We start from the raw sequence: 26,281 nt of genomic DNA, 5'->3' as shown, positions 1-26,281 counted from the left end.
TGGAATACTAATGAACCGCAGGTCGTTAATAATGCTTCTCGAGGAATAAGTGAAAGAAAAGGCCCTGGTGCATCCCCTCGGATTATACTGACGGTCTTTTTGCTGGAGAAACAAGTAAAATGCACCGTTACTGTGTTCATGAGAGTACGAGCAACTTCGTGTCTGTCTGTCGTCCTCTGTCACGCACACACACACACACACTCACATACTCTCAGGCAAACACAAAAATGAGGAGGAGGTAGAGGTGTAGGAGGTAGAGATGGATGTGGCATTCAGACAGCTTAAAGAAGGGCAGCAGCAAGATGCACACTTTCGCAAAAATTTGGGAGTTTGAGGAGTAGACAGAGTGATTTCCAGAGCTGTGTTTCTGAGAAATGTGACACAGGTCCAATTCATCTGCATATAGAAGCTTCAATAGCCACAATGTGCAACATTACAGCGAGAGAGACATAAAACACAGCATAAAAAGCTCCACGAAAAAGAGCCAGCACTGTTATCCCTCGTGAATATTTAACTTAATGAGGCTGAGACGCACAAAGAATTATTATTAGCCAACAAATATGGAATCATTATCGGGGACAGAGGCAGAATCGTAATGATTGTTACAGTCATTAAGACATGAAAACAGCAAATGGCCAAAAGGAGGCAACGCTCTCACAGGAAGGGAACATAGAAAGAGAGAGAGAGAGAGAGAGAGAGAGAGAATTAGAGTGAGTTGTCCTCTAATTGTGTCTGTGTGTTTACTTCACAAACCCCTTCTTTGCCTTTGTGAACACGTTTTCTCCAGAGAATCTCGAGAGAATCCTTCCAGATTTGGCACAAATGTTTATTTAGAGTCACAGATTAACTGGTTAGATTTAGGTGGCTAAAGGTCAAAGGTCACAGTTATGTTTACTCAATAATACAATAGATGAGGATTGACGGGTTATTGAGGAGACAGATTCAAGCTTTCAGTTTCAGAAAGAGGCTCAAGAGGAGCTTTGGGCCAGAGGTTCCCGTAAAAAATGTGCAAATTTGTACAGCCAACTCCACACACAAACACACACACACACACACAATGATTGTTACAGTCATTCAGACAGGAAAACAGCAAATGGCCAAAGGGAGGCAACGCTCTCACAGGAAGGGATAACACAGAGAGAGAGAGAGAGAGAGAGAGAGAGAGAGAGAATTAGAGTGTGTTGTCCTGTAACTGTGTCTGTGTGAACGGATCATTGCTCTGAACTGACCACTATGACCTTATTATCACAGATTACTAACATTTAGTTTGAACTCTAAACTCAAATTAAAACATTACATAACAATCAAAACTGGAATTTTATTGTTTTTAAGTGATAGATTTGCCTCTGAAAAGTACAGTAGAGGATTGTTTTTCAGCCTGTAAAAGAACAATTGATCATGCAGTTTGACTGAGTCATCATTTTTTCAGTCCCCCAAACATGCCAAATGTTTTTCATTAAATCCATGAATCATTCTCTGAGAAATCAACGAAAACGTTATGATAAAATGTTCAGGAAAGTGAAAACATATTCCTACACCTGCACCAAAATGGAATGGTAACTTTCCTGACCCACACCACATCCTTCCACCCGATTTCACAATCATCCGGACAGTGTTTTTGAGTGATGCTGCTAACTAACATATAAACAGACGAACAAACTCCTCCCTGGAGCTTCATGTTTCATGTGAATAGGACTGAAGGGCTAAAATCGTCCAGTATTTCACAACAGATTAGAGAAAAAATCGGGAACAAATGAAATAATAATATATTCTAAACAACTGAGTTGGGAACCGCTGGCTTATAGTTTCGCCAGTACAGATGCTCCAGAGTGTTCAAAGACATGAATATCACAAACGTGTTGAATTTCTACTGGAGGGATGTTGGCATATAAGCTGCATGATCACTGCCTCGCTCACTGCCCGAGCCTCGCAGACCGTCGTCCTCTGGCAGAGCGAACTTCCAGGGCAGATGGCGGTCAAACACGGCCCTCTGAACATCATGGGAGCCACGGAAGCGGCACTAATGGAGGACACGGTCTGGTGGCCTATTGTCTGAGCCAACTGTTATTTTAGCCTGAAGTGCCGGGACTTGGCTCGCTGCTGCATACAGTAGCTGAGTCGTTTAGCGTTTGGTGGTGGTCATTTCAGAAAATCCATTTTTAGTCATCATTATTTCAGTCTATTATGTAAAAAGTGTGCGTGGGTTAGGTTTCAAGAGATTGTGATCTGACCTGAGGTGATGGATAACTTGAATAAAAGTGGTGTCCCTGTTTTCTTATGATATTCTAACGGGAGTTTAATATAATGAAATATATGCACAAGGCAACAATAAGGTTTAGTGCTATACATTAGAAAAGATAAGATACAACTTTGATCCCCACACCAGGGAAATCCACTTGTTTCAGCTGCAGGCAGTCAGACATGAGAGTAAAAGAGATGAACAAATATACAGATAAATAAAAATGCAGATAATATGTACATTATAAACACATTGTAGTTGAGTAGAGTGCAGTGCATGGCACAAGATGGTTTCACGAGGATAGATACTGTTTTTGTGGATTAGTAAGGAGATGTTGATATTGACATGTCCAATTTGTTCATATATAGGCAGGTATACAATAGAGTTTAAAGTACACAAAGAATTGGAGTGTAAAACTATCCCATAAAAACAATTTCTGCATTGGTCTTGAATACCTGGAAAACCTCACATTTTCTAGATGGAGCTTAATTTCTCAGTGGAAAAAATACTGTCTGCGTTATATGTTTGTTTTAACCAAATTGTCTCTATTTCATGCTTCTGCTATGAGTTCAGAGTCTTGATTCCAAGACTTCACTGACACTGCAGTAAAACTCACCTTTTTCTATCCAGCACGACTCGTTTAAAATTGGGCTGCAGGGTTATTTCATGTGCTTCGTTTGTGAGCAGGAACAAAGTGTTTCTGTGGCTGATTCCTGGAAATGATGTGAAGCACAACCGCTAAAACAACCTCACCTGCCCCACGGCTGCTAGAGCAAAAATCAGAACACTCCAACTCGCTGGTATTTCATCTGGAGCTGCCGGTGTGTGATGGATTAGCTCAGCAGCGACGACCTTTCTGCACGTGACAGCAGATCCATGTCTGTAATTACACAGAGAAGTGGACTCCACATACAAACATGGGGTAATTTATTCATTAAACATTAGAGTATATCTCACATTTGGCTGCAGGAGATGCAGATATCCAGGTGTTGCTGTGTTCTAACCTCTCTCTCTGTGTCTCTCTCGACAGGTCCAGATCAAAACCATCATTGTAATTGATTGGATCATGTGATAAAAACCTGATTGATCCTTTGCCATGAAATGTTTTCCTGCTAGTGTCTCGTAAATTCTATTCCACTGTGCAAATGTATTTGCTTGGTTTAGAATCACATTTCAGCCATGGAGAGGAAACTGTTCTTAAATCTCTGTTGCCCTCCAGTGTTGAAAGACAACATCACAGCTCGAGTTAACACTTGTGTTGCTTCTGTCTCCTTCAACACTGTTGCTCTTAAAGAGGATTCCTGCAGCAGATCCCTCACTGAACAATTCTGTTCCTTCACTCAGTTTTCATGACAACATAACAAGTTATTAATGAAGAGGATAAGATGATATGTAAGATGACATAATTCAATTCAATTCAATTTAGTTTGTATAGTGACACATCACAACACACATTATCTTAAGACACCCTACATAGTCATGACCTTGCAATATTATATAGCAACCAAACAGATCCCACACCGAGCAATTGATCTCAGTATGTGGTTATATGATGTCAATATCCTGAAAAAGTTACTTTTTTGTTAATTCATTTTAGGGGCTTTTATTTCCTTTATAGGACAGAGTGACCTTGTGAACAGGGGATAGAGAGAGAGTAGGGGAGGACATGCATACATGGACGCTGGTCAGACTCGAACTGGGGCCTCTGCAGGTTGAGCTTTACGCTGCCCCAGGTCATTATTGTAGTACTTTCTCAAATACAATTTTTTGGTTCGAGTCACATTTACTTCACAAAACCCTTCTTTGCCTTTATGAAAGTCAAAGTTTTAAAGTTTCAAAGTTTGGTTTATTGTCACATGCACCAATGACAGGGTCATCGGAGCAGTGAAATTCTTGTGACATGGCAGGCCACATCTACGCAGTAGACGACTTTACAAAAAATAAAAATAACATACTATATAACATATAACATATAACATCATAACATATGATATGGTCAAATGAAGCAGCAGTTTACAGGGTGAAGGAGTGAGGAATATTAAATTAAACAATATGAATATATGTGAAGTAAGTGTATTTGTATGAGTGGGGGAGCAGAATTTACATGGTGACTGATCAGAGGGTCAGTGTTGAACACGATGTCTTCAGAGAATCTCGAGAGAATCCTTCCAGATTTGGCACAAATGTTTATTTAGAGTCACAGATAAACTGGTTAGATTTAGGTGGTTAAAGTTCAAAGGTCACATTTGTGTTTACTCAATAATACAATAGATTAGGATTGAAGGGTTATTGAGGAGACAGATTCAAGCTTTCAGTTTCAGAATGATGCTCAAGAGGAGCTTTGGGCCAGAGGTTCCCATAAAAAAAAAAGGTCATTTTCTCCTCCCTCTAAAATGTGCAAATTTGTACAGCCAATGCCACACACAGATACACACACACACACACACACACACACAAACAAACAAACACACACAGCATGACATGACTTCATTGGAATTCTTTGGGTCATATAAATCCGTGAAACCCTGTCCTTCAATACTCTTTGCTGGACTTCACTCACCATGAAGGTAGGTCTAATTTTAACTTAATAACAGGAGGGAAGTAGCAAACAGATTTTCTTTTCCTTCATGGTAAATGGTTTGTATTTATAGCACTTGTCTTGTCTTGATGACCACTCAAAGCACTTTTTGTTCTATGAGGGGCAATTCAGGATTCAGCATCATGTGTTTTAACAAGTTTATTACTAAGTCTCTCTCCTCTCCTCTCCTCTCTTCTCTAGTTCCTTCTCACAGCTTTGCAGTGGTTGTTGCTCCTGTTCACCCACAAAGGGTACATTTACTTTTATTAAACTGTTTTTCAGAAATGCACAACATGATCAATGCTGATGATGACAAAGGGTTTGGTTCAATTGGATTTGATATTTTTCATTAAATCATTTGAATGTAATTGTTTCTAAGTTTGTGTATCCAGAGAATTGATTGCCAGTGGGGTCCTTATGATGACTGGTCAGAGTGTGATGGCTGCACCAAATTACAGGTCAGGATGATCTGTCGCTCAATAAACAATTTTGCTAACTTGTTCCAAAACCTGTAAAATGTCAACATACAAACCAACTCTTACTGATCAGTGCATTACTCTGTTTCAGACATGTACATGTAACACTGTAAACACTGATGGTGAATTATTTATGGTTGGTTATAGACAAGAAGCCGAGCCAGGGCTGTCTATGCTCAGTTCGGAGGAAACCTCTGTGATGGGGAGCCAACTCAGACCAGGTCCTGTGAAACCACAAAAGGCTGCCCTCTAGAGGACGGGTGTGGAGACAGGTTTCGCTGTCTATCGGGTAAGAACAAAACTCTGCTTTCTGTAAGCTTATCGATTTCTGTAACAATGAGTGAGCCTTCAGTCTGACAGTCCCCTGATCCACAGGGAAGTGCGTTAACCCGTCCATGCTGTGTAATGGAGAAGTGGACTGTGAGGGGGATGGACACGACGAAGGGCCTGGGGTCTGTGAAATTAAAAAATGGATTACATGTGGCGCTGAAACTCCGCCATCTAACGTTGAGCTCCTAGGACTCGGGTAAGGGAGAAGTCTTGATGGAGCTCTATTTGTGTGTACAAGTACACACAAGCCGGTGTTACATACTAACCAATGAGATTTTTTTTGCGTCTCCAGGTTTGATGTGGTGTCTGGGAAGTGGGGGGCCAGTGTCATGAACACAAAGAGCTTTGGGGGTCAGTGTCGCTTTATCCGCAGACTTCACCCCTGGGTTCTTTATCGAGCGCCCCTCAGCACTCTCAAGTACACCTTCATGGTTGGTCTCTCCAGAAAAAAACGACAACAACAACTGATATTGATACATCTGTTTGTAACTTATGTAAAGTATCCAACACAGATTTGTGTTTTCAACCCAACAAATGCCCTCTCCCTCCTGTTTTGTTCTCCACCAGCTGCTGAATGAAATGTCTCTCAGCTGCTACGTTTTCCACTTCAACAGCTAGTCAGCCACCATACTGTCGGCTTTTGAGTTAGTCTAAGGTCTGTCACTATAAGTGGCCCATATCTCATACACACCGCCCCTGTACAAGCGTTGGTGTTCTGGCTGCCATCTGAGCAGCTCCGTCTTAAGTTAACACCTATACGATTTCATTTCTTATCGATGACCAGATTATATCCTGGCTCATAAACACAGTATTTGTGGCAAGACATCAGATCCCAGTCATCGGATCTCAGGATCTTGAGTTACAGACAGTTACGCTGCCACCTGCTCCTGCTGCTCCTGTTAGCATCACACCGTCTTAACTCAACACTTTTCATTCACATCTCATTCTTATACTCGACCAGCTGAGATCCTAAACTTTGTAGAAAGACGTCAGATCTCATTGGATTTTTGGACCAAACAACCAATACTGCAGTTTTTCTGGTACGAGTGACATGCACACAATACAGGAATCTAGGCATTAAAAACATAACTCAGATGCAACTGTAGTGAGCAAAATTGGTAATTACTTTCTAATTTGTTTATATTTTTGTTGAAATTCATGTAAAACTGTCTCTTTTTTTAAACCCTGTGACATATTCTGCTTTTCTTAATGATATGAATCAGATTTTGACCTTTGCCCTCAGTCAAAAGCTCAGAATGACTTCAGTGATGCGACGTTCGACAGTAAATGGGATTATGCAAAGGACATTGTCAACAGACAGAAAGTGTCCGGCACAACATCAGATTACCACAACTACGACTTTCACGAGATAAAGGGAAAGACTCAGGTTTGTAAGAACAACAAAGTATCGCTGTATAAAAGGAAGCTTATTGAGTAGTTTATTTGTTTTACTCCCTACAGACCCACAGGCTTTTGGTTTTAAGGAGTGACATAGAGGTCGTTCGGTTCGAGAGTACTGCTCCTCAGTACATTCCACTCTCTGACGAGTTCTGGAGGGCAGTGGCCAAACTCCCATCTGTCTACGACTACTCCGCCTACAGGAAGGTTTTGGAGAGGTTTGGAACGCACTACCTGTCGGAGGGAAGCCTCGGAGGATCCTTCAGAGTCTTTGCCAAGATTGATGAAGAAACTGAAAGACAAATGGGTGAGGATCCATGAATCATTCGCAGCTATAAAAGACTTTAATCAAACTATATGAGATTCAGTCATGTTTTTTTTGGCCAGGGCCACTGTACAATACTTTAGACTAATATTCAAGATGAAACTATATTTTTTTCGAATATCTTACATATCTAATGGTTGCAGGACTAACTGCATTAAACAATATTAGCCTGTAGTTGTCACCACTTACACGAAATGAGCTAAGTGAGATGTATCTGTAAATGTAATAAGGGAGAAACTAAATATTTGTATACTACATATGAAGATAAGATAGGATAAGATCATTTTTTATTAGTCCCACAATGGGGAAATTTGCAGTGTTACAGCAAAACTTTAAAAAATAAATAAAAATCTGTAAAAGTAATGAATAAATAAAAATGCAATATGAACATGAGGAAATATTAAAATATCATCGGCATAAAGAGAATATGCCAAAATGACCAATATACTTCAGAAAACTATATACCCCACACTTTATGATTTCTTAAATGTATTATACAACTAGTTATCTTGACATTTATGTAAAACATAATCACTGTTGACTTATTAGTTTCTGATATATTTTTGGACAAAACATGATATGCTAATATAGATTTCAGAAAATCTTTTTATTTTAAAATAGAATCTGAACCATTTAATTTCAGTCTCAGAAGTGTCAAATAAACTGTCTTTTTAAAAAAAATGTATATATTGTCAATGCAACTCTAGATACTGCGGTCTGATGCATTAAAATAATTTGTTGTGGAGATATTATTATTATTTTTTTGATGCCTAACAAAAGATTAACTTTTGGTTTTCTTTTCTTTTTTTAAGGTAATGAAAGACTGGATTCTAATGAATGTGAAAGGTCCAGACGTTGGCTTCATATATTCCCCATCAACCGTGTGGATTGCAGCTCTGGTCAACATCAACAAACATCATCCAGAGGTTTGATGTTTGTTCTACAGACATGACTGAGCTCATGAGAGCGGTTGAAAGTTGTCTCTGATCATCTCTACCTACCTTTTCGAAACAGGTAACATCAGGAGCGATGTCACGGGTAAAGTGGAAGTGGAGGGAGGAGGCGTCGAACATGTCGCAGCACTGACGACCATGCAGCTCAATGATCCAGACATAAACTGGGAGATGTACTCAAACTGGTCTGAGTCTGTCGGCTCATTTCCAAAGGTCATCAAACCAAAGGTGAGGGGAAACTTCAAAAGCTTGAGCATAGTGTTGGATTAACTTTCTCAGCGTGTCATCTTATCAAAGAATAAAAACCTCCCATCTCTGATATCTCTTGTTTCCGCAGCTGCAGCCCCTGTGGGAGCTGGTGAAGGAGGTGCAGTGTGCCGGGCTGAAGAGGCTCCACCTCCGCAGAGCCACAGAGCAGTATCGCGGCGAGGGTGACGTCTGCCACTGCCGGCCCTGCCTCAACAACGGCTTCGCTTTCTTGGAAGTTAACGTGTGCAAATGCATCTGTAAGCCTGGGACATGGGGGCTGGCCTGTGAGCAGGGAGCTGAGGTGGACGGTCAGCAGGGTGGGTGGTACACATCAGACTCGCTGTTTACTGCTGCAGCCAATTTGCTCTTTGTGAATGACACACAGAAGTACAAATTAAAAAAAATGTACTCAAGTAAAAGTAAAATAAACTTATCTTCTCACGTAAAAGTACAAATAAATAAACACAAATTTACTCAAGTAAAAGCATCAAATCAACTTTTCTAGTCAATCAAAAGCACAAATAAATAGACAAAAATGTACTCAAGTAAGGGTAAAAGTACCAATTCAACTTTCTACTTAAGTAAAATGACAAATAAATAGACAATAAATGTGCTCATGTAAGGTAAGGAGGTAAATGCACTTTGTTACATCTTGAATCTAATCCAGGAGTGATCGATGGAAGTTGGTCCTGCTGGTCAGCCTGGACATCGAGCTCTCAGGGTCGAAGGTCGCGGAGTCGCTCCTGCTCGAATCCTGCTCCACAGAACGGAGGACAACAGTGCATCGGAGAGTCAATGGAGACGTCTGAGGATGAAGACACACAGCTGCAATACTTAAAGTCAGGGCGAAGCATTTTGTAACAGTTAGTCTATCAGACTCTGCCAGTGGAGGAGGTTCACACTGAATTTACACAACATCCTACTGTTTTCCCACAGAACCGTTGAGCCTCAGTGCTTCAACCAAACTCTCCCAGCGCCTCAGAGGTGTGGGACCCCGCCTGCTCTGATAAATGGCTATATACTGGTAAAGATGAAAATAAATCCTACTGATCTGAGTTAGGAAGGAGTGAAATTCAAGAATGAAAGGAATGTATAGCCATGTACAATAGGAGATGAAAGGGATGTGATTGTAGTCGGTTGAGATGAGATGAGATTTGAGGTGTTGTGATGTGAAGCGTGTGATTTTACATAATGAAAGCTATATATTTGAGAGGTTTAATGCGTGTATTGAAAAGTGAAATGAGCCGACCTCAGTGATTTTTAAAATTTATATCACAACATTTAAATTTCTCTCGCTCTTTGGGTGTATTTATTTGTATACAAAGGTCAGGGCTGATTACAATAAACTAAATCAACTTTTTCCTCACATCACCTTTCTATAGGACCCTAAGGATGTTTACCTTGTGGGCAGTAGGGTGGAGTACACCTGCACTCCTGGTTTCTATAACATTGGTGTTGACCCCATAGAATGCACTGCAGATCAAACCTGGTCCCACAGACCTGGACTGTGCTCATGTGAGTGTGTTTTTTTATACACAGTCTAGAGTTACGACTCAACACAAGGAATTCGGTTATTACCTTGACCAGATGTGGCTCAAAAGGTAGAAGGTCGATCCCCAAGTCCAATCCAATGTTTCCTTGCTATGTTATGTAATAGAAAGCGTGATGAGTTTACCATCTACCATCCGTGTACTCTGCTAAACTCCCTCTTCTCTGGCAGCCAGCAGGTGCAGGATTGGGTCCCTTGCTGATGGTGTCATAGCCTCGCCTTCGAAGGAGGTCTTTGGCAGAGGGTCGTCAGTCACCTTGTCCTGTCCAGAGGGTCGACAGCTAATAGGAGAAGCAACGGTCGTGTGTGACCCTTCATATCGTTTTGATCCCAACCCAAGAGATGCTAGATGCAGCCCAGGTAAGGTGAACATAACGCACATGGGACCGCTGCGTAATATTCTTTGACTTTAGGATGAATAGGAGTCAGTTTGCAATGTTGAAGAATGATGTGTATGTATTCCACAGCCAGTGGACAAAAGCCAAGCTTGGCTCGCTTGGGCCACTGTCAACGGTGGGAGAAGTTTTTCGGAGGAATATGTGATTGTAAAATGTTCCATGAGTGCAAGTACGTTTATTAAACTTCACTTTGATCTCAGAATTTTTTTTTTTTTGGTCATATTTGCTAAAGATAGTGTTTGTGTCCCCAGTTCTTCTTTGGAGTTGTGTGCCGACACTCATGCGATGGGTAGAAAACCCAACGTTGTGAGTGTGTGCGTAATGCAAGTGCTGCAGTGTGAGGGGAAGAAGGTCACGCTGGCAGACGACAGCACCTGCATCTGGCCGCAGCGCAACACAACAGGCTGCACCAACTGTCACATGTGGGAGACCTGTGGAGGTAATGGGATATTCCCAGTATAGACAAAACAACCCATTTAAAAGTGACACACTGTGCTCGTTAATTTCCTTTATCTTCCCACTATTCCCACAGATCAAACCAACGAGTGTGTGTGCAGGGACTCTGCAGATTGCCCGACCCCAGGATCAGATGTGTGTGTGCGTGTCGGGGACGATGCAGCTGCGGCCCCTCAGACCATGAGCGAGTGTGAGGCGGGACTGCGCAGATGTAAAGGAGAGAAGGTGTCGGTCCTCAGTATCCTGCCCTGCACGTCCTGAGGCTGCAGGAGGAGGGATGACGTCACCATCTCTCATCAGCATCTGCCTTTACACACGATTCATCAGTTGTACATGCCTTATATTTTGTCAACTGAATTAATAGTGTAACTTCTAGAGGGGCCTTGTTTAACTATACAATACAATACCCCTGTATTAATCATTGGGGCCGTTTGGTTAGGGGAAATAAGACACAGACTCACACTGACAAACATCCACTGAAACACTAGAATATAACTTTTCAGTCATGTTGAGCTAAAAGTGCATTTCTCTAAAAACAAATAAATAATAAGACAGCAGCCATGTTCAGTTTCTTCTCTCTTTTTTTCAAATCCTGTATATTGGAGGCCTGCATAATCCATATACAACCCTTTTAGAATTTATACATTATACATCTACCTTGTAACATATGTTGGGACCTACAGCCACAGAGAACCATAAAATGAGGACTGGTGGAAGATTCCACTCCAGCCTAAAGTACGGGGGGGGAGCAGGCTACAGTTGAAACTGTCAATGACCCCTGCTGTGTCTCTAGCCGCGCCTCAGATTTTGAACTCTGACCTTCCTATTGGCCTAAGACCCTTAGTCCTGCTAGAAGGCGGGAGTCACCTCTAAGGTGCTATTTAAGGGCAAACACACCGAAAATATTTCTTTCCAGTTCCACTCACATTAGAGCTAGCATCTCCAGTTTAGTTCTCAGTGATTCACAGGACACAAAGGAAACAAACTTAACAGCTGTTTGATTTTTCATAAGTTTATTTTAAACTTATCTTTTCGTAGTTTCACTTTTAGTTTAAAGCTACTTTTTCTAATCCAGTTTAAGCTTAACTTATCCTTTTTTAGTACATCGTAAGCTTATTTTTCCTATTTTTACTTAAAGCTTTTAATCTGAATAGCGCGCGGCAGAAACTCCCCCTCACTCGCTGGCCGAGAACAGAGACACTTTCCCCGCTATCCACGGACAATCCGGCGACGGTTGTTCCTTCCTGCAGACGGGCAAAGACCTTGCCAAGGAGAACGAGAAGCATTCTCTCCGAGACGGGCAAAGACCTTGCCAAGGAGAACGAGAAGAATCCTCTCCGATTCGGCCCAGCGCAATCTCGCCGTCGCCCCCAGCGACTCCGCGATCAGCGGCCCGAGGCCAGGACATCATCCACTTCCTCCTTCCGGGATTCGCGCTACTCCGGTCGTGCACGAAACCCCGCGAAGCAACACGAAGTAAGAGACATATGTCTGGGCAGAGTCTAGTTTAATAATTAGCGTGTTTTTGTATATGATTGTACTTTTATAGAAAGACCGCCGTGTCGATCTTATTGTGAAAAGCGCGCGGTGACGATCCGGCGCTTCCTGTTTGATTCGTGTTTCCGTCAGGCCGATCTCACAGAAGACGTGCATCTGTTAAAAGACACCTCTTACGTAGCTGGATTGCCGGCCTCACTGTGTGATCGCCTCTGACGGCGTTTTTAAGATCATCTCCGATCTGTGTTACTATATGTTTCTCTCTTTCTCTCTATTGTATTCTCTCACATCCGCCGACATACACATCCTCGCCCACGCACACACACATAGCCGCATTACATATAGTCATTCTGATATCAAGGAGGGCCTGAACGCACCTCGACGCCATTCGGCGCTAAAGCTAAGCTAAGCTAAGACAAAGAACCCCTTTGTCCTCCCTCGACCTTTGTCCCACGTGTGTTTAAGTCGGCCATCTTTGACCATCTTGACTCTAAGTTACGTGGTCCTTCGACCATTGATTGCAATACACATCGAGGCCCGCCCTCCATTCGGACTCTAAATTCCTTAGGCGACTCCGCCATTTTGAGTTGTAGTCCTGGTGTATATTACATCACCAATTTTGTAGTCAAACCCCCAGGGTTAAGCCGGCCCTCTTAAACTTCGTGAGTCATCGACCCCCCTTTCCCTCTCTCTCTCTCACACACACACACACTTCCCCCCACTCACACACACACACACACACGAACACACACACAGCCCTATCAGAAGTATTGCAGTGTGATCAATTGTGCTAAATGTGCTGCGACTGTATTGGAGATAGCGGATTGTGTTAAATGAAGAATCATTTGGAACAACTTTGACTTTTATATCTTTTTAATAAACCCCTTTTATACTTAAAGTATTTGAATCTTGTGATTATTGGTACATGTTTATGTGAACACAGTTGGATAACGATAGCCAGTGCTTGAACTCAAACCCTTCATCGTTTATTATATAATCCCTAATATTAACTATTGAGATTATTAATTTAACTTTATCAGATGAGACTGATACTTATAGACTGACTCGTTGGCCCCTGTAACCAGGGTGGTGCCCCTTCTCGAGTATTAATATAGATAGTAGCATTCTTAAATTGACGATTTTATTGTTGTGACTAATTATTTCATTATTCTTGGTTGATAACCTTATCATTATTAATTGATAGCTTGTACTTTCTAAATTGATAATTACTTGTTTTTCATTAGTAGTTGTTATTCATTGATTGATTATTCTTAAAGTTTACATTAATTATTTAATTATTCTTAATCAATAAACTTTATCATTCTCAAATTAGTGATTTAATAATTCTTAATTGTTGAACTTCCTTATTTACTCATTAATGGTTTTATTGTTATTTGATTACTGATCATCTTCAATTAATAATCTAATTATTTTGTTTAATAAATAATCTTTATTGTTTCAATAATCATATTCCATGATTATTGATAATTAGCCAACGTCGAGTCCCCCTACTATTGCACAACACATACTTAAATTTAATGTACATGATGTTCTATCTCTGTATATTTAACTGCATGAAAATAATATTGTGTAACCATTACATTTTGCCAGGTGGCTCACTCCCAGCTGTTTTTCCGCTTCTAGTACTTTACTTGTTTCCAAGAACACATTCCATAAAATGTCCCAATCTGGATATTAGCATGAAAAACAGGATGGGAGGTGTTAGAGCAACAAGCACGACCTTTAGAATCAAGTTCAGATAAAATCCTTTCAAAGACGTCCATTGTTTGCAGACTAACTCAGATCTTTGTTACATCAATAAACAACTTGTTCACATTTGAAGAACTTTCCTTCAACAAGTTTGATCTCTATTGCAGATGCTGTCTCCCTTTAGAGTTTGATAAACAGTGGTGATGATTTCAAAGTGTGTTTGAAATGCAATTCATTCCAAAGAACACTAAATAAATAGGTTACAAAAAAGGCAGAAGACATTAGTAAGTTCATGTTTGGTCATTGAACTAAGCATCTTCACGCTACCTGTGTGTGACATCCTATATCTGATGCTGGAGCAAGGGATCTATTGGCAAAATAATTATATAAAATAATCTTAGTGATGTTTTCACTTGTTTGTTTCATTCAAATTGTACGAATTGTTGTTTTCTTTAGCCTATAATGAGTCATTTATATTTAAATAACTTTATTTTTACATAAGGGGCGGATCCTTTCTATGGAGGTAGCCATGTTTTTTACAGTAGCCCAGACTGGACAAACTAATAACCTTTTGAGTTTTTATGACAAGTGAAGGTTTCCACAGGTTCTCTCTCATGTTTGGAAGGGGAGGCTGAGGTGAGGGGTATTCAGCCGCAACATGTAACTTCACCACTAGATGTCACTACATTCTACACACTGAACCTTTAACACCTCCACAGCATTTCTTCTTCTCCTTCCTTTTTCTTAATATTTCTCTTCATTTGATTCTTCTTACTATTATTTAATTGCTTCTTCTTCCTTTTCTTTTTCTTATTACTACTAGTAAGGTGCTGTTATCATTGATAACATCATTACATCTATAAATATCACTGATTATTTTCATTAGACAACCAGTCTGACAGAGCTTAAATATGACGGTTACACAACTGCTACTGGTATTTCTCGCTCTCTCCTCTCCCCCACCTTTCTCCGCTCATCCCGACAGGCCGAGGCAGATGGTTCGCCCACATTGACTCTGGTTCTGCTCGAGGTCTCCTCCTGCTGAGGGGATTTATTTTCTCTATTTGCTCATTGCTGGAACTGTTGTTTGTATGTCATGGTTTTCATTTTAGAATGTAAAGTGAGTTGAGATTGTTGTGATTTAGTGCTATACAACCAAAACTGAATTGAATTGAGGTGAAGGTTACATGTGCCACCACTCTGATTTGACCTTAATGAGGATTTATTAGGTGAAACCATGTCCACCACTGATCAACCATGACGTGTTTCCTTTCCTGGAAAATAAATACATAAATCCAGCAGCAAAAGAAGGTGTCCGGCTCGTTCCTGTGAGTTATTGGGATTTAATCTCAGTTTGTCTTCTGGTGGTTAGGCTCCCCCCGCTGGACATTTAAGGAGTTTACAAAGAGACAAACCATTGGATTTCAATAACAAAAGTTTTATTAACAATGTAAAATGACCTAAATCAGCTTGGACTACTTTACCTTCACCGTGCCCTAAACATCGATCACTATCATTAATAAGCAAGAGCCATGCTGCCTGCCCTGTGTCTGCACTGATTGACTCAAACACAGGGAGACCCTCCTTGCTCATCTCAACCAAAAGACTCTCCACTAACCAACTTCAACTTTGAAAATAATTCCAAGAGCGTTGCGTAAAGAGTATGTGTATATACAAGTCTAATGTGTCGGTTTATAGATAGATATTGTGTGCAAAGAAGTTTTCTTTTTGAGTATTGTATCTTATATTCTGTTTCAAAGCTGGAAAGTTAAAGTTGGGTACAGGTTCTTGGTTTATGGAAGACTAAATTAAGTACATCGAGGAGAAAAAACAGCCAGAAACAGAAAATAGAGATTGTGACACACGACAAACTTACTCGGCACAAACCTGTGTTCTCACCTCAGGCTGACAAAGGCAGAACTTAGTCAGACACCTTAGTCAAACCTCAGACGCGACAAATTCATAACGCATCACATTTTTTCTGACAAAAACTAACAGTTATATTCCCTTTTTATAACGTGAATCCTAACTTCATTCTCTCCGATTTTTGAAAGTGATTGAACATGGATCTCTCATTCTCTTATACACTGAACAAGAAAAATCCGTTGCAAAATATCTTAAAATATAAGTTCATGACTTTTGTTTTCATCACATTGCAGTTACAATTCTTATTTGTATTACAAAATAAAATTATAAAATGGGTAGCCTTTAAAAAGAAAAAAAGAGAGAAAAAGACGATATATTTGAAAATGGCAGTAATAGATTGGTGGGAGACACAAGTGGTGAAGGACAGTGGGTGATGGTGTCTTTGTGGCCGCCTCCTACCCACGAAGGCGGGGCCCCTTAGCTGGTTACCAGGCAACAGAGCCCAAAGAACCTCCTCTTCCTCTGTCGGACCAGTGGGTAGGGAGTCAGGTTCAGCAAACTGCTGTCGTCTGCAACACAACAACACAGGGGAGGCTAGTTTTAGCTTTGAAGCCATAGTGTTATTATCAGTGTGTGTGTGTGTGTGCTAATTTGTGTGAAAGACAGTGAAGGTGAAGAAAGTATTGGGCTTCTCTCTTACCTTGGTTCTTCAGTGGTAAAGGCATTGTCTCCCTGAGTTTACTGAGGAGGTTCTTCATCTCCCTCATGTCCCTGCAATAACACAAATAAGGATTTTTTTTAATTGAATTTGTGAAACAAATAAACAAGCTTTTATATATATATGTGTGTATTATAAAGACTAAATCGTTGCCTGTTAATAATGTAATGATGTTGGATTGCAAACAATTAATGCATCTTTGATCATTCAACCCTGCAAAGTCATTAAAACTGAAAAAATTACTCACGTGCAAACTTAACATCATGTGCTGATCACACGTGCTTGATCAATAAATATAACCATGTACAACAATTCACACCTCAACAAACAAATGCAAACACACAACACTTATTTCCTACTTACCTTTCAATGTTTTCTATGTCGTTAGCCACGAGCCAGTAGAGCTGAGGACAGTCAGTGGGGGAGGAAGACGTGTCCTCCAAGATGGGGATGTCTGAGCTCTCTTCGATCTTACTGTCCACCCCTGGAGGGCCGCAGGACTCCTTACCTGAAGCACACATGGAGCAGCTACTTTTAAACATGTGCTGCCACGTCAGCCATTGCAACAGAAGGAAAGGGAGAGCAGGCAAAAGAAGAAAAGAGCTGACCTCAAATCACTAAAGTTCATTAAACGGGAGCAAAGTCGAAGGTCACCAGTGTATTGCGAGGTCCACATATAGTAACAAACAACCCTTCACACCTGTTACTGCAATGAGGCTTCTCCGTGTATTCACCTTTCCTGTGGAGCTGCAGGGATCCCAACAAGCAGACAGATTTGAGCATCTCTGTGATGTACATCTCCAGGCAGCACTGCAGCTGGATGAAGAGCCGACAGATCTCAGGGTGGATCTCCCCGTCCTCCGGCCTGTAACAGTACACAGTGGCAAACCTGATGATGCTGCACAAGAAGATCAGCTTCATGGATTAGGATTACAGTGTTTGGAAAAAGGTTTGACTTGATTTATTACCCAGATATTCATAGATCACCTCTTTGTGTCTCTGCGTTTGAGTTCAGCCTCATTTAGTTCCACTTACTTGACTGGTAGCAACTCAAAGGAGTAATGTTCAGCACAATCCTTCTAGACAGTGTGAAATAAAAAAGAGCAAAAACCTGGATGACTTAAAATAAATGTAAATTTCTAAACAATAGTATCGTAAGTAATAAAGTAAAAGTAGCAACGGTCAAATTCTGGCCAAATTAATTATTCCTTAAATATTCTTCCATTACATTAATTATTATTATTTAGTATTATTATTATTATTGATTAATTGATATTGTCTTGTCATTTGTTATTCAGACAATTACTGAATACAGAATTTTCCTCATGTGCATCTTTTACGTCATTTCAGCCAACCATAACTGTCACAAGAATGCTTTTATTTTTTAAATATCTTATATATTAATTTTATAAATATCAAAAGAAGTTATCAGGACAAGTCCTGGTCAGTTTGAATGTCTGTGGGTACATTATCAACAGCCTGAAGGGCAGGTAGACTCAAATGTGGAGAAAAGGTTTACCATCTGCCACCGCAATGAACACTTTCAGATGAGAGAACAGCTGTGCTTTCAATAATGTGTTTCTGTAACTTTAAATCACTACTTGCTGCATCTCTCCTGTCTGTCACTGTGAGAATACAAGGATAAAATGCACTGAGAAAGAACATTAACTGCATCGGAATATTTTGGTATTTACCCAGAACTGATCTCTGGCTTTTATGAGACACCACAGTCGCTTCACAATCATAAGAATCTGGTTTTCAAAGGGGAAACTCCAGCAGGTGATATTCAGGCAGGTGTGATATCACGTTGGGAGAGTGACAGCGACGAAGGTGCGAAACTTGCACCTGGTGCAAATATTTTTTCACACAGATCCTGCTGTCGCGTTCCCCTCGTCCGTCGGCAAAGCTTCTCCTTCCCCATCCATGATGTGTCACAGTGCTGCCGTCTACAGTCACTAAAGCACAGCTGCCATCGATGCTCTGCTGCTTATTGGCTCTCACCATTCAGCCACACTGGTGTTATTCGATTAAAGGGGAATGATCTGTGCTGTCTAACTCAAGCTCAAAGTCTAGTTGTGGAGACAGATGTTGAAACGGCCTGTGCAGCTTTTACGGATGTGTTTAGGGTACGTGGTGGGGAGGATTATAAAATGATGTCCACTGATTCTTCTGTGAAGCTACTACAGCAGCGGGAGATTCAACCACAGGAATGAATGTATTGTATTGAAGGGACAAGTGTAGCTAAGTAGCTGATTAATTAAGTATAAAGTGTAAAGTATAAATTATTTAAATTTCAAACAATACATAGCGAAAGCTTTTGTATAAAATGCTGCCCCCCCTCCTCAGTGGATGCTGTGTGGTGCGTGCCTCTGCGTGACGGGGAATATGCAGCACACAAACTTACTGGTGAACCATATGAGAACTGCACGCACATGCAGCTCAAAGCCGCCCCATATTAAATGGTAAGATTTTGTCATGCATGTAACAGACAGTGAAGGATGTGCGTTCTTGCATCACTGTAAGATATAACAAGTGGATTAATTATTGAGCCAGGAAATAGGTTACAGAGCAGAGCAGAGCAGAGCGGAGAACAGATCCAAACACATTCTGATAAGAAATATCGGAGGGATTTTCTCCAGCTGTAGTTTTTTATTGTACAGCTGGAGTAAACCTGAAGCTGCTTCTGTTGCAACACTGCCTGGCTGGTTGGCAGCTATAGCATAGCACGCATCCTTAAAAATCCTTCCCACCACTGGTTTCTCTCAGTCTAATGGTTTTTTTAAGTATAAGTTGGTCCCTGCTGAGGAATTTCAAATCCCCAACCTCACTCTGCCCTTATTCTACTGCCACCAATGTGGAGGAGCTGTTGTGCTCAACGCAAAGTCAACAGACACGTCTGGTTTCTATAAAGTCTTTCACCAAAAATAGACATTTATCATAAACTAACCACTTGGAAAGCACTTTAGGGTAGAAAACTTTCTCTGGGTGATAGTGGAACAACTTCAAATCTGAGTGTCTTTATGGGATAATTGGTTAACGACGAAAGAAGAAACCCAAGATTCAGATACTCTGAACACTAGAAAACAACAGCACATCCATTATTTCTGCAGTGTTAAACACACACACACACACACACACACACACACACACACACACACACACACACACACACACACACACAGAGAGAGTCTCACAATAAACTGAAAGCAACAATCCAAAACAAATCATTGTCTCCACATTACTATTATCTGCCACTTCCATTCCACTTTGTGCATTAAGGTTTTAGTGCCGGCTAATGGGACGTGGTCAGATGCAATATGTTGTTGTTGTGATTGCTTCCTGTTAAAGCTGACCTCTGCAGCCATTAGAGATGTCATGGTTTTTAAAAGCTCAACTCCTGCTCAATCTCTTTCCCTCACTTCTTCACACTCACTAGTTTTATTCTCATTGAGACACTTGGATGATTTCTGAATGCTCAAGTATGCCCATGCCTAAAAGTGTGTATGCTCGTGCACATTAGAGGTCACGTGAACAACTTTTACAACTTCCTCCAGGCGCAGAGAGGTGTTCACTTTTAGCACCGTGGACAGGGGCTGTGCCAAACTCACCCAGATATCAAGGAGAGGCTGTGATGAGCGGCTCTCGCCATCTCACAGCCTTTGGTCCTGGTCTTGAGCATCTCGGCCCGCAGAGACGGACAGTCCACAGTGATCTCGCCAATGGAGATGACCAGTTCACGGTACAGAGCCACAAGTGTATTGAACTCCTGGACGATCTTTGAGAGGATAGAGTCACACAAACAACACGTTATTGGAATATAACAAACTACACTTGTGCTTGAACGTGTTTTCTGGTCACTGCAGTCAATTTTTTTTCCCCTTAGCCTGCATGCAATTTACTTTTCAACATTAAAGACCAGCCTTGTTCTATTTTCTTTCTGTGCACCATAGGTATAAATAATCTGCAGGTGCACAGAGATATGCTTCAGCAGAAGTTGTATTTCAAAACTTGCAACACTGCACATATCCAGAATTATGTGCTGAAAAACGAGATTCATCAAATAGTCTGCAAAGTCAGCGTGCATGCATGAACAGACCTTTTTTACTATATAAATATTTGACGTTGATGCCATTATGCTGAATTGTGATATTTGCACATGCAGCCCGCAGGTCTTGCGCCTGGTGCACAAATATCTCGTTTAATCCCTCCTGCAGAGCGTCCTGCTGTATCGAGGTGTACACGAGCAGCGAGTCTCCATGACGCTCGCTGATGTATGACAGCGTGAAGCAGGCTGCACACATATGATCCCCGCTGCCCGCATCTGTCAAAACACAGGACATATGTTGCCATGATCGCGAACACATGCACCTCCGCGGATCATCCGGTACATTCAGGCAAATTTGGAAGGGGGAAAAAAAATAACCATGCAAATGCAAATCGCAGAGACGATCAGTTTGGCTTCGACAAAGCAACGCAAATGCACACAGCTATTTTTAGGCTCGACCAGGTTGCAGTCTCTTTTAAAATATTCTGTGTGTGCAGCCTGTGTCTCCTGCATCCGCGGGACAGCCGAGCGTCCTATGGCACAAAGAAAGAAAGCTGCGGGGTAATAGCATCCTCATCCGACGTGTCGCAGACCTACCATCCTGCAGTCGGCCACGGCGCGCTGGGCTCTGCGGGTACTCTCCGTGCTCTCCCTCCTCTCGGGCTCCCGGTGCGGAGGCTTGCCGATCTGGAAGATGTTCCCGGCGGATCTGGGGCGGTTTTTGCGCCCATTCGATGCAGAACTCATGCATACACACCCACTACCAAAACAGCCCTAGTACGGAACGGGTTCTGTCCGATCCAGCTCGCCCCCCCTCCACCCCTCCTCTCTCCTTCCAAACTCCACCACTTTCTACACACCACCCCCCCCTCCCCTTGCACCTGAGTATTCACCTTCTCCTCAGCGATTCACCTTCCCCCTCTAACACTACCTCGACTGTTCTCTCCGGGTGTATCTGTGCGTCTTCCTCCCGGCTAGTGCGTGAGGAGGAGCGGGTCAGTTCCCGGACGAGCCTCGGAGCGCAGAGAAAGTGCCGGATGAGCGCCTGCGACTCCTCTCCGCATTGCCTCGACTGCGACGGGGCGCGAGTCACCTTCACTCCAGCAGCACACGGTGCACAGCGGAGGTTCACACCCAGACCCAGGGCTCCAGCTAGCTGAGGGGTCGCCTCTGACGCGCCGATGTCGGGAGGAGACGCTCGCATTCAAGGACACTCTCCAGATGCAACCATTTCTTGGGATTGCGCGTTTCCATTAAGCACGAGTGTACAGACGGGGCGATAGCGATCTTTCTCTTCGCAGCGCAGCCGATGTCCCTGCTGACGCGCAGCCTCCTCACCGCCCCTGTGCCGGAGAGCAGCGCAACGTCCCCACCAGAGGGAGAGAGACAGAAGTTAGATCCTGGCGTCTCGCTGCGGATTCAGCTCCAGGTGGCTCGGGCTCGTCGCCGGGGCCTGTTTCTAACCTTGGAGGGAGACGAGCAGCCGCTGCAGGCCTGACGTGGCTCTGTGGTTGGAAACACTGCGCACCCAAAGGACGGAATACTAATCAGGCCCATCCAGTCAGACCCCCTCCTCAAGCTGCCTGGGAGAGGCTGACATGTACCGAGCCCCTGTCTCCACCCAGAGAACAAGTGCAATCACATGCAAACCACAGTGGCGATGTTAATGTGCACTTCATTAGACTTCTTCATGATCCTCACATGTAGTAAAGCTCCCAGTGAACTGCGGATCTGCTGCAACACGTTCCTGTTTCCTAAATCAAATGATGATTCATCTCAAGCTGTTACTTTCACGCTATTATTTCTCATCTTTTATTCTCTATGTTTGAATTTCCTTTTAAATGCCTCTTTTTTTGTATTGTCTCTTGTTGCTCTTACAATTTGTCATGACGCCTTTAATAATTTATGTTGAAACCCCTTTGTTGCCTTGTGTTTGCAATGCACTTTACACACACACTTCAGTTACCTATTGATAACCACTGGCACAATGGTTTGAATCCTTATTGTGACCTAAATCTAGTTACATGGATGGTGGGATGTATTTTTTCATGCATCTGTAATTTACTTTAGTAGATTTATTTTTGGGTCATTTTCAGTAAAAGGTAAAAGAGGAGAATGTGTGGAGGATATTTTTGAATTGTTCCATTTCAGTGCTTACATCCCTGTTGTGATGTATTCACAAATGTGAACACAAAGAAAGTTTTATAAACGCCATCATCATGTGTTTAGACACTCGCCCACAGCAGCATTAACACAGAGATGCACATGGTCGTAAGCAGATTTTTTGAGTGTTGATCTCTGAGAAGAAATCAAAGTGTAAACATGGTTTCATAGTAAACCAGTGGATTCATCTTAAATGGCTTTTATTCCAAATACGTCCATTCAATTTAAGTAAATAAAACACACAGTAATCAGTGTTAAATTGCTCGTCCCCCAAATTGAAAAAAAAACAACTCTTGCACTGAAGCCTTGAACATGTCATCACGAAACTCCTGCAAAGGGAAGAGTCGTTTCTTTCCATAGAATCAGCACAAATACTGAATATCTGGAGCTGCCTGGTGTCCTGCACCAGACGCACTTTACATGTTACGTCCCCGGCGCCACTTTTGAAGGCTGAGATCCAACAATGGCCCCAAATCATCCATCTGTCAACAAACCAGGCTCCTTCACCTGACTCATTAGCTCACGACTCTAAACACACTTTTTTAAAACAAAAACAATAGTGATCATTATATTAAATATCATTTATTTACTAAATAGTTGATGGTACATATTTAAAACAAATGTAAAATGGGTTCATAATAAATGTTTTAATATGTGTGTATATGTTTAGCTCCTCCTCAACTATTAATATACACTTTTGATATATTATTTACAAAAATGAAGATGATTTGCCATTTACAAATATTCTAGTAGTAAGGATGTGATGTACGGCGATGAGCTTAAACACAAAAGTTCATAAAACAACAAAACAAATGGTGCAAATTCCCACCAGAGAGCAAAATGTTGGTTTGATTTTGTTTACTGACTCCAAAAAGTGCTTACTCATGTTACTCCTCTATTTCTTTTTGTTATATTGAGGTTTAGGTATTACTAATGGGGATATTAACCAGAGGCACTCTTACATTCTGAGTTTTAATAAAAGCCCAGTTATACTACTCGAGAAATTAGTTATAATTATAACTATCATATAATTCCATTCAAATTTAAATGTCTAGAAATGAATATGTCACTAAAAGTCTAGTCCACTTGGCCGTGCTGCTATCAAGAAAAGCTTTATTTGAGTGTAAAGTAAAGCACTGCAACTAAGAGCCTATGATACTAACTTGCATCCACAGGGACGGGACATGTTGTGCAACCCACATTGCAGGAGCATCATGTGGAGACGGAGAAAAGAGAACATTCCCAAACAGACCCTACAACATTTCCCCATTTAGATCATTTATTAATGAGAGACAACAAGCTGGTACACTGTTGTTTTCCTTCCACCACTCCATCCCACCTGCTTGGAATCTATACATACCCACAGTGTACATATACACATACTGCATATATATATATCCTTTAACCTTACTTTACCCTCGTCCTGGAGTGTCTTCTCTATTCCCTCTCTCTCTCTCTGATCTCACTGTTTCCAGCAGCGTCAAAAAGAAGGGAAGAAGAGGTAGCAGAGGAAGCAGAATATGAAGAAGCCGATGACCCAGTTGACTGAATAGATGTAGATGATGACCATGTCCATGTCGAAGTGCCAGCCTCCAGAGTCGTCCTCAAAGTCCAGAGCATCCAGACGAAAGCCTCCTCCACGGGAGAACTGGCGTCTGGCGTTGGGACTGGGCTGTCGCTGGAAACCTGGTTTAGGCGACAAATGAGGAAACTCAAAATGACATTCCAGCCAAGAACGTGATGAAAAAACACTGTGAAATAGTTATACGTTAATTTTCCCTTTGTATTAATGTAAGTATGTGAGAATGGATTCCAATGTTGACAAGAAAAAAAAATGGCAGGTTACTATTGAAGAAGCCAAGATCACATGCTCAGTGAGGTTTCAGGGAAATTGGGCAAATAATGAAATAAAGAAAAATGCATACCTTCTGTGATCACACACACATTACCTGTTTGTTTTCTAAGGCTGCTCCAGAATAAAAAATGTGATCATTGTAGCCAATCACAATTATATATTTGTTACTGTAGAAATAGCAGAGAAACAACAAGCAGAATAACATTTACAGAAACTATAATTAAAAGTCTGAAACTAATTGTAGTTGGGTGGATGGCCAGTGATTTGATATTGATTTTGTAGTTAATTTGCTGCTGGGATTAATCACCTTCATCATCACAATAATTAAAGTTCCTGAAAGTCCATGAAACCCATCTATCTAAAAGAATCCAGTAGGAATATTTACAAGTTGATGTTTTTACAGTGAGCAATGAGAACGGTTTTGATTATATGCACTTAAAATGTGTGGGTGATTTAAAATGTATAAAATCTCAAGTTACAATGGCTTATTCATTTTACAACAATAAGTGCCTTTTGATGTTTTGTTGGGTGTGGTCATTCTTTCAGGCCACAGTCTTTTGAACTAATATATAGAAGAGTATCTGGAGTTGAACACAGGTAATACAACAGTCATGGGGGACAGTATTTAGAAACTTGCCTCCGAAGATACGGAAGAGTTTCCTGCAGCTCGGTAAAGGCCACTTGGCACAACTCGCTTTCTGAAAATTCTGTTTCCTGGAAAGGTATTCCTTCGGGAAGAACGTTCTCGCCGTTTGGTTCAGCTCTGTGAGAAAGACAAAGAGGCAAATGTAGAGGCATCTCAGTCACGCCTTCTCTTGTCTCCAGGCTGGGGAGATAATGTTTGATTTACTCATTGTATTCAAAACGAAAGAACAAGAAAAGAAGCAGCAGATGAAGCAGCACTCGACTCCCTCGTTTTCTCCTTGTTCTGTCTCAGTGTGACCTTGGCTTTGGTAATCAAAACAAGAATGCAATCTACCATCCTTGTCACCTAATCACCAACAAGAGTCCTCAGTGTGTCTGCAGTTCTCGTAACCGAGTCCCTGCCGCTCATTTTCTCCTCCTGCACAAGTCCAGAAGTAGGTCACTGTGAATCACAGAACTTCATTACTCATTCATGGACTTGACCAAATCAGACTCCGTCCCATGTAATCAGTGTGCAGTGATCGTGAGGTCTCATAAAATATGCATATCTGTGTGCAACATGAAAGTGCACATGATATAACAGTATTGTGTTGTGTTAAAACAGTGTATAGCGTTCACTTAAGTCATCATAATATGTTTCCTGAAATAGCGCTCATCGTTTCTGTCAGAAAAGTCAGAAAGCGTGGATAGAAATGTTCAGTTTGTGTGGGACACCGTCCTCTCAGTGTTACTCATCTGGTCGGAGCTGAACTAAAGGTCTACCGTGCTCCCTGTGGGACGTGTGCAGCTGGGCCCATTTGCTCACATGCAGCTGACACGTCATCAAGCTGC

General features: G+C 41.6%; 2 protein-coding genes and 1 long non-coding RNA gene across 3 annotated transcripts; 1 reads left to right on the top strand and 2 right to left on the bottom strand.

Annotated features, from left to right (window-relative positions):
• Positions 1–4,405: 4,405 nt before the first annotated feature.
• LOC128438847 (uncharacterized) lies at positions 4,406–8,690 on the bottom strand. Its single transcript, XR_008338391.1, has 2 exons — positions 8,348–8,690; positions 4,406–7,313 (listed from the first exon to the last, which is right to left on the bottom strand). It is a non-coding gene; the product is annotated as an uncharacterized LOC128438847 (long non-coding RNA).
• Positions 4,652–11,513, top strand: c7a (complement component 7a). The gene is made up of 18 exons (XM_053421582.1): positions 4,652–4,806; positions 5,019–5,068; positions 5,197–5,275; positions 5,441–5,582; positions 5,669–5,819; positions 5,916–6,054; positions 6,867–7,010; positions 7,085–7,328; positions 8,159–8,272; positions 8,361–8,527; positions 8,637–8,865; positions 9,216–9,387; positions 9,485–9,572; positions 9,931–10,063; positions 10,269–10,457; positions 10,565–10,664; positions 10,747–10,934; positions 11,028–11,513. The coding sequence occupies exons 1-18, from the start codon at positions 4,801–4,803 to the stop codon at positions 11,210–11,212; spliced, it is 2,520 nt and encodes an 839-aa protein (XP_053277557.1). The 5' UTR covers positions 4,652–4,800; the 3' UTR covers positions 11,213–11,513.
• Positions 11,514–15,575: 4,062 nt separating this feature from the next.
• Positions 15,576–21,596, bottom strand: rgs7bpa (regulator of G protein signaling 7 binding protein a). The gene is made up of 6 exons (XM_053421204.1): positions 21,385–21,596; positions 20,351–20,517; positions 17,477–17,607; positions 17,106–17,250; positions 16,725–16,795; positions 15,576–16,593 (listed from the first exon to the last, which is right to left on the bottom strand). Exons 1-6 carry the CDS (start codon positions 21,532–21,534, stop codon positions 16,502–16,504), a joined length of 756 nt encoding a protein of 251 aa, XP_053277179.1. The 5' UTR covers positions 21,535–21,596; the 3' UTR covers positions 15,576–16,501.
• Positions 21,597–26,281: the final 4,685 nt, after the last annotated feature.

The sequence above is a fragment of the Pleuronectes platessa genome, chromosome 4, assembly GCF_947347685.1.
Source record: "Pleuronectes platessa chromosome 4, fPlePla1.1, whole genome shotgun sequence".
Classification (NCBI taxonomy): domain Eukaryota; kingdom Metazoa; phylum Chordata; class Actinopteri; order Pleuronectiformes; family Pleuronectidae; genus Pleuronectes; species Pleuronectes platessa.
Note: the sequence above shows the minus strand (reverse complement) of the source record. Positions and strands in the feature narration are given on the sequence as shown.

Excerpts from the sequence above, each read along its gene's own strand:
- c7a (XM_053421582.1), top strand. Across the intron at positions 10,064-10,268 it reads CAGACCTGGACTGTGCTCAT|CCAGCAGGTGCAGGATTGGG; the intron begins GTGAGTGTGTTT and ends CTTCTCTGGCAG. Across the intron at positions 10,935-11,027 it reads CATGTGGGAGACCTGTGGAG|ATCAAACCAACGAGTGTGTG; the intron begins GTAATGGGATAT and ends CTATTCCCACAG.
- rgs7bpa (XM_053421204.1), bottom strand. The coding sequence starts at position 21,534 with ATGAGTTCTGCATCGAATGGGCGCAAAAACCGCCCCAGATCCGCCGGG. Across the intron at positions 17,608-20,350 it reads AGCCTCTCCTTGATATCTGG|GCCGGAGGACGGGGAGATCC; the intron begins GTGAGTTTGGCA and ends GTACTGTTACAG. Across the intron at positions 16,796-17,105 it reads GACATAGAAAACATTGAAAG|GGACATGAGGGAGATGAAGA; the intron begins GTAAGTAGGAAA and ends GTGTTATTGCAG.